This window comes from Frankliniella occidentalis, unplaced genomic scaffold (assembly GCF_000697945.3).
Source record: "Frankliniella occidentalis isolate FOCC.00 unplaced genomic scaffold, Focc_3.1 Scaffold24, whole genome shotgun sequence".
Lineage (NCBI taxonomy): Eukaryota > Metazoa > Arthropoda > Insecta > Thysanoptera > Thripidae > Frankliniella > Frankliniella occidentalis.
Genome location: NW_026267154.1, coordinates 604,729 through 613,296, shown reverse-complemented (window position 1 = coordinate 613,296; position 8,568 = coordinate 604,729). Strand labels below are relative to the sequence as shown.

General features: G+C 53.6%; 1 protein-coding gene across 1 annotated transcript in view; it reads left to right on the top strand.

Annotated features, from left to right (window-relative positions):
• LOC113215260 (photoreceptor-specific nuclear receptor) overlaps window positions 1-8,568 on the top strand; it is a 51,703-nt gene that overhangs the window by 16,292 nt on the left and 26,843 nt on the right. Inside the window, exons 3-4 of the mRNA XM_052265122.1 lie at window positions 2,692-2,795; window positions 7,896-8,010. Coding sequence (XP_052121082.1) covers window positions 2,692-2,795; window positions 7,896-8,010 — 219 coding nt within the window. The remainder of the gene's footprint in view (window positions 1-2,691; window positions 2,796-7,895; window positions 8,011-8,568) is intronic.

Below are 8,568 nucleotides of genomic sequence, written 5' to 3'. Positions count from 1 at the left end.
GTGGCGGGGCGTGGTGGGGTGTGGTGGGGCGTGGCGGGTGGTTAGTTTTTGGGACACGCCGTGTGTCTCCTGTCTGGTTTTATTTGTTCAGTATAGGAAAAAAAACCTTAAATGTGTCAAAATAAGGCGTGCCCGCAAATACTAAATGCTGACACAATACTAACACTGCCTGCAATTATGCATGAGTTAGACGAATTAATTTTTCTAATGCTGGAAGTAAAATGCGCTGATGGAACAAATTGAGTTTATGTACTGAAATAAGGAGTAAAAGTTTGATTCAGTTTTTGCTTTTTCGGCGGTTGTTATCAGTTCTGCTTAACGCGTCCCGCGGGACAGACCAAAGTGCTAGGGTTTGGAGTTTGAACAAAAACCACAAGAAGTAAGGATGACAATTCTTAATTTGGTGCCTCTGTCAAACGCCAAGAGAAAGATGCGCCAAAGGTCAAGTAAGTAGGTAGCTTAATAAACACAGCTTCAATTTTTCGCACTCAGAAAACCGATTGTTCAACTTAACGAAATTTAGTGTTGAGAAAACCAACGAAATTTTGTTTCCGTCGACCAAATTTCAATCGTGTTGATTGGATAATTTAGTCAGGTCGATGTAAAGTAATCAGTTCGAAAAAAGTTTTGGTTGGGCTGATCACATTTAATTGTAAAAGTTTGATTAAACGTTTCGTTGGATTTAGGGAGTAAATTTTGTTTCCTTCAACACGAATTTAGTCATAGGGACTAATAGCTTCTCTCAGTGCGAATTTTGGAACAGGTATTTGTGACATTCAATTGAAAAAGGGACAGACATTGTTATCACAACATATGACAAAACAATATTTTGACGGGCTTTTGCCGATTGTCACAAGGTGCCCCCTTAAAACTTCATTATTTGCTCCTATTGAGAACCTCAGGGCTGCCAGCTGCCAAAATAACTGGGAAGGCGACACATTTCTACCCTCTGAGCACCGTCGCTTTAAGGACGGCCCCTCCGTTTGGACGCCATTTCATTTCCAATTCCCTCCACCACCGCTGCCTGCTGCCACCGCGACCGTTGCGGGGGCGGCGGGGGCGGCGCGGGGGAGTATCGGGGAGCAGCCAGGTAGCTCGCCCTGGAGGGGGGGCTGAGGGGTGATCGGAAGGCCATTGCGCCGAGCTGGAGAAGGTTTGACGCGCTCGCCGGAGCCGCCCGGAGCTGCGCGCTGGAGGGGGTGGGCGACGGGCGCTGCTCGCGGTGCCGCAGTTGGTGGGCGTGGTCTGGCGTGGCGGCGCTTCTTGGAGGAGGCGGGGCCAAGGCGCAGCGAGGGCCACCCCCCACCCCCGGGGACCCGCGGCGGCGGCGGTGGCGGCGGCGGAGCCTCGACCCGTGGCGCCTCTAGGGCGGCGGCGCCACGCCGGCCCGGGGACGACAGGCTGCAGCCTCAATCTGAAGATTGCTTTTTACGCAAGTTGAACGGCGTCGCCTCTGGTCTTGTCGCCGTCTCCCTTCCCCCCCTCACCAACTTTACTCCTTTTCTGCCTCCTTCCGGGTGAGAGTATGGGCGTATACGAGGGGTGGTTTTTCTAATACCGCCTATAAGGGAGGTGAGAAGGAAGCAAAAGAGGGGGTTGATGACGGGAGGGGTTGACGACAGGGGGGTTGATGGCGAGGGGGTTGATGGTGTCGCCTCTGGAGGAAAGGGTGCTGCTGGGATTGAGGGGACGTCAGCAGCACGTTCTCCTGGGGGGACGTCGTCGGGGTCTGCCCCCACCCCCTCAACGAGTCCAAATGGCTGCCCTGCGCCCGCGCCGAGGGCTGTCACAGCGTCGCGAGGTGAGGCGGGGCGCGGCGGGGTGAGGTGGGGTGGGGTGGGGCGTGGTACGGGGCACGTCCCCGGGCTTTGTGGTTCCCGCTTTCCCGCCTGTCGCTTGCACTTCTCTTTATTCTTTTCTGCCCCGCGCGCTGCTGCCTCGCCGTTCCTCTTTCGAGACAGTCCGCTCGCCCGAACACCTGCCGCGGCGCGGTACGCCCCGCCTCAAAGACCCCGCCCTGCCACCCCGCCCCGCCCCGGCCCGCCCCGCCCGGCGAGCGCTATGCCGCCGTGCTTCAAAGGTTGTCATGGCTCAGCGGAGTTGATCGGGAGTTGAGCCGGGGTGGCTGGAGCGGCAGTTCTTGTCCGCCACGCTCGCAACGCAACTCTAATAGAAAAAACAACAACAACATTCAATCGCTCAAGTGCAGCTTAAAAAATAGATAAATGGCCAATGACTATTTTGAATTATTCGTACAAGACTGACCGTCAACTACTACGACTGCGCATACACGGAACACTTATGCACTATATGTTGTGCGAAGTATTTTAGGTGACCATAGTTAGTATGAAGTTATACACGAAGTTATACACATTTCAATGCATTTAAGGTTGGTTTTAAACGGATTTATATGTCGAGTATTTTTTCCGCTTTTCATATGTGTGTGCCTGCAGGCACATACGCCATGATGAACAAATTTGTTCACACCGGCGTTTAAAAAAATGTGTAAGCAGAGCACGTACACAGAACTCAGTAAGCTATGAATAAAAATGTTCATAAGCTTTTAGTGTGTAGGGTTGGATATTTCCAAAAAAATCCTGAAATTTTCCGCAAACTTTCCAGAGTTATCCAACCGCATTGCTGACCAATTCTCCTACCTAATTCGTCTTTCCTCTTCGTTTGCCTCCATAGATGTCAGGCCGGGACGGGGCGTTGCGTCGTGGACAAGGCCCACCGGAACCAGTGCCAGGCCTGTCGCCTCAAGAAGTGCCTCCTGATGGGGATGAACAAGGACGGTAAGTAGAGCTCGAAAAAAGGCGATTACTTATACATTGGAAATCCAAGAGAACGAATTCCGCTGGCGAGTAAACAATTTCACACTCCTGCAGGTGTGTGGCATAAATATTCAAGCGTGAAACACATTCATGCATTTGTAGGTGAGCGACTAGAGATCCGTACACTTCAAAAGGTAGAGTCAATCAGCACTCAAGTTTTCAAATTATGTTTCTCACATCTGCTGGTGTGTAAAAATTCTGTCACACCTTCAATGTTAATTCGTTCACACACCTGCGGGTCTCCAAAATTCGTATCCTTTGGATTTCCGGAGTATCTACTGTCTTTGTAGACCTTTTACTCAACGGTGAAATATTAAGTTCGTGCACAGTTGTTTCTTGTCCGTTTTTGCATATTCTCAGAGCTCAGGACACGTACGTATAACAAGCCCAACACCATAAGAGATATTTGTGTGCAAAATCGCGCGCGGTGTGATACGAAAACACGCTTTTGTGGTGCGGATGGTTGGCTTCTGCTGGGCCTCCTCCGCTCTGGAGTCCTACCGCTGCCGACCTCCATAACTGCTTCGGGGGAGGCTCCTGCCGACGGGCCTAACGATGCCAATCAGGTCCCCAACAGAGGGTAACGTCCCCCACGCCCTGCAAAGTTAGCCAAGAGGAGGGCATGGGCTGTCAAAGTTACTGACTGACTGAGCGACTGGCTGGCGGGCTGACCAAGCGACTGACTGAGTGACTGACATAAACGTATTGCCTGACCGAACGATTAACAAACTAGCTCGACTGAGTGACTGCGACTGACAAACTGACTGACTGAGCCACTGGCTGCTTGGCTGGAAGACTGGAAAAGTAACTAAAGGACTCGGGCGGACTGACTGAATGCCTGACGAAGTTACCGACGGACAGAGCGACTGTGGCTGACTGGCTGACTGGACAGAGTAAGCGACGGACGTAACTGAGCTACTGGGAGACTGATAGCGGGTTGGACCCGTGGAAATTTTTCATAAAATAACATGAAAATTTCGGGAACAAACAGAAAATTTTCAGGAAAAATGGACAATTTCACAAACTTTTGAAAGTGTTTCGTCGTTTTTCTGAAATTTTCTACAATTTTTCTGAAATTTACCGGAAAATTCTGGAAATTTTCAACCCCATGAGTGACTGACTGACTAACTGAGCGGCTGACCGAGCGGAATACTTTGTCAGACAGACAGACAGACGGAGTGGTCTCTCGCTGGTGTGTCCGCGGGGTGCGCCCGTCGCGTGCTTCGCTCGTTACTCTGACAGCAATTAGGCGATGCGCTAACATCTGCATAAGGCGCGTGGTGGCGCGCGCCCGCCACTCCACAAAGAGATGATCGCTGGGGTGCAAAAGCGAAACGGGTGGGGGGCGCTGCTCGCCGCCACTCGCCGCACGCCCTCGTGCTCTCTGAACCGAGCCGTTCGCTCGCCAGCTATCTCTCTCACTCGCTCGCTCGCCAGCTATCTCTCTCACTCGCTCGCTCGCCAGCTATCTCTCTCACTCGCTCGGTCTCACTTGTTTGCTCTTACTCGCTCGCTCTCGCTCGCTCTCGCTCGCTCTCGCTCACTCTCTCTTGCTCGCTTTCTCTCTCTCTCTCTCTCTCTCTCTCTCTCTCTCTCTCTCTCTCTCTCTCTCTCTCTCTCTCTCTCTCCTTCCTTTCCTCTCGGCTCACAGGGCGGGCCGGGCGGCGCCGTCCTGCCGCCGGGCAGGTAGGCAGCCTAGCGTGCTCGCGCGCAGCGGTGCCCGACGGGTCGGCCCATCCCGCCGGGCTGAGACCGGCCGGCCGGGGCTGGCCACACTGGGCGCAACTACTGTGTGTTTATCAAGAGTACGGCGGCCTCCCGAGTACGAATGTGTGTGTGCGTGGGTGCGTGCGCGTGGTGGTCGCTGCCGCGGACACGCACGGCGACACCACCGGGGTTCTCATCGTGCTCGTGCTCCTCCACGCCGGCGGAGAGGACGACAAGACAAGGATAGCGATATACCGTCCTCGGGCCACGCCACGCCACGCCACAAAGACGCAAGAAAGTAGAAAAGCAGCGCGCGCGTCGGTAACAAACGAACGGGGTTGGCGGTGGTGGTGGCGGTGGGGGGGCGCGAGCGGGGCGTGCCAAAAAACGTGTCAAACGAATTATGCAAATAGTCTTGCAGAGGGTGCGGGCGCGCCGTGCTCCGCGACAGTACAGGGCTCGTCTTCTCACGCCCCCCCCCCCCCCCCCTCCCCTCCGGGCTCTGCCACCACCCGTGGCGTGGCGGGGCGTGGCGGGCGCCGAGGTGGGGCGGGGCGGCGGGGCGTGGCGGGACGCGCCTACAAAGTTTGCAGCGTTATTCAAGCAAACCTCATTATCCCCCCGTGAACGCCATAGACTGAAGGGCCAGCCAAAGGGCCCGGTGTGGACGGGCGCGTGGCCGCTTGGGGGCGGGGCGGGGCGGGGCGTCCAATGTGTTCGACCAGCGCGCGACCACGACCGGAAAACAACCGAGCGACGTTGTCGCGGTGGGGGGTGGCGGAGGGAGAGTCCGCTCGGGCCCGGGGAGGGCGTCACCAGAGAGGACCTTCTCCCGCGCCTCGCGCTGGTGGTGGTGGTGGAGACGGGAAGCACCGCAAAAGGGCGCGAGGGAAAGGGCGTCGGAGAATCAGCGACCTATATGTTCGCAGCAAAAGAGACTATCGAGGGAACGACCGAACGTGATGTACACGGATGTACATGAAGGATGTAACGATGTACATTAACGACGTCACGTAGAAAAGTATTTAACCATGGTGCCTGGTTCTGTTTCATACCAGAAAACGGCAACGATGCCGCCCGAAAATTAATTAAATATCGGTACTGGAAGGAATTTTTACTGAAAGCCGACGTTTGTTCGGTCGCACCTTGGCTACGTGATTGACAATTATTTCTCGTCGTGTTCATTTGCACCAAACTCGCCATCTTGACACTGACGCGGTTTTATCGAGTCACGATGGATACTGTACGACTTCGCAGGGTCCGAATCAAACGTAAATCAACGCCTGGACAATAAACTCTCTCGGCCGCCGCCGCGCGGAGGGTGCAGCGCTGGGCGCCGCGACGGGTGGGGAGCGCGGTGCTGGCCCAGGGCGGGGAGCGGCCGTCGCGCTGGCCGCGCTGGCGGGGGTCCTGTGGTCGGCGGGGAGCCCGCTCCGGGGCAAGCTCCCCGCGGGAGGTCCCCGCGCCCTCGCCCCGCGCTGGAGGTTCGACTTGACGCGCTCGCGATGTGGAGGCGCGGTAGTGAGGGCGACGGCGGCGGGTGGCCGAACTGCCCCGGGGCCAACCATCGCTGGGAACGTATGGTTAGGACGACTGAAGGATACTTCGTTATAAATTCAAGCGTGCACGTTTTTCTTAGTTTTCTTTTACTAGTTTTTTTTTCTGATTCTTTCTGATTTATTTTTCTAAAACATTCCACTACGACCTAGGACCTAGAGGCGAAACTTATGCCAAAAACTTCCAGATTTGCTCTCAGCGGAGGTCACTTTTCGTTTGAAGTCTTTTGTAGACCGATTCGGTGCGTGTAATAGGTCTGGCAGCAGCGGCAGCATCATGTTAAAGACATGAGGTGAAGGTCATTGGGACGGAACTGCTGCGCATACGGTTATTTCATAATCACCGACCGACCGACCGACCCCCTTGTATGTCCGGGTCACCGTCTGTCTGGAACACGTGCCCTACTGTTGTTGGCATTGGCAGCGGTGGAGGCCGCGCGCGGAGCCCGCGCGGAGGCAAGGCAAAACAATATGACGGAGACGACAAAAGGGCGCCGCCGCTCCTGGCCGTGGCGGGGCTGGGCTGCTCGCGTGTCATACCCAAATAAGCGGCCAGGGCGATCGAGCGCGGTCCAGCTAGCGACCGCGCTGCTGCTCCCCACGCCTTCCGTGTGCTCGTACCACACGTCCGCTCCGGTGCGGTCACAGCTATACTTGACCTACATACGGATTTAAACGCGAGTGTGTTAATGTCGCTGCCGAGGGGGTTACGACGAAGGTAATCCGGCTGACAGCCGTTAAATCCGGCTGGTGTAATCCGATATAAAATTCGAAAAAATATCGGGAAATTTTGGGGGGTGATCCGGGGTTGATTATTGAGAAAAAGCCAGGTAATGCGGAGGATACTCCTGAGGTAATCCAGGTGATCCGTAATCTGTCTGACACAAAGTTTAACAGTCGTTTCAGAATCGGTCAACGCCGCACTTGTCGTGGGCCTAGGTGTGTAAGGTCCATTCGTCGATTAATTAAGTCGATTACATACTGCAAGTATTTTTACGCTTACAAATTGTAATTTTACAACTTGCGTCAAGGGATATTTTCCTCGAAAAACTTGTGAAAAACAGAGTGAAATACCATTAACAAAAATAAAAGACTACTTTTTTTTCCTGTGCACCATCCCCTCTCACGGGCGAGCACGTGTTTGCCCTCTGTTATGACAGGGAGGACGCGCGGTGGGCAGACTCACCTGTCAGCCGCACTCACCGCGCACCGCATCCTCCTCCCCCCCTCCCCTCCCTCCTCTCTCCCTCCGCATCCCCGCGGCCGCAAGTGACTCGAAAACAAACAAAAGCAGCAGCAGTAGTGCGCGCTGCGCACCGCGGCTGTGCGGCTGGCGTGACTTTCTAACCGTGCGAAAGGAGCGCTTATATGTTTGGGTTGCTACTCTGCTGCGCCTCAAAGAAAAAAGTATTATGGGATTTTGCACCTTTACTTTTCGCCTGCAGTTATCTGAATATGATCATTTTCAGGTATCTTTAGCTTTTTTTTTTTGGCCATGGTCAGGTATTTTTCCTATTAACTGCTCCGCTCGGTGGGAGCCTCGAGCTATTGCTACTCACAGGGCATCTTAAGGTTAGCGATCTCAAAAATGGGCAAAACCAGCAAAAGAAACCTGAAAATTGTCATATTCAGGTAAGTTACCCGAATCTGAAATAAAAATGGTCCTTGGAAAATCTGGTAATGAAGTTCACCGTGCACTGATACGCCCATCTTAAGTTCAGACTTGTTTTTTCGGGTTCGAAAACATTTTCCACTGCAATTCTTCACCAAACAAAGCGACTGCTTTTCTGTGTTGCAGCCGTGCAGAATGAGCGGCAGCCGAGGAACACGGCCACCATCAGGCCCGAGGCGCTGGTAGAGATGGACCAGGAGCGAGCGCTGCGGGAGGCGGCCGTGGCCGTCGGCGTGTTCGGGTGAGTCTCCGGAGCCTAAACTTACTCATAGACTGACGTCATCTAAGTCTACTCAAAAAGAGCATCATGTCACTAGCACCCTCCATTGACGTAGGACAGAGGTTCTCGAATATTCATGACAATGATTTCTTATTTAGTGATCGGCACTGCCAAATTTACCTTGAAAGTCCTTTCTGTTTGCCAAATTTTGGCATTGTTGGAGACTGCCAATTTTTGTCCTTTCCTTAGCCTTATGACTAGAATGCGAAAATATGAGTCATGAATAAATGCTAAAATTTCAGAGTCGTAAAAGAGTGCCAAAAATTTGGAAGTCATTGTGGATGCAAAAATTAAGCAGTTAATATGAAGGAATGCGCCATGAAGGAAGATAATTTTGCCGAGCAAAGCTGGTGCGGCATTTAGGGGTTTGTAGCCAACATATGTAGACGGGCCTGCGTTGTTCCAGTGCCAAACGGAACAGCTCTGGCTAGGGCTAGGGGATTGGAGGACGCGACCGAATCACTGCGCATCGACGCTCTCTCTCTCTCTCTCTCTCTCTCTCTCTCTCTCTCTCTCTCT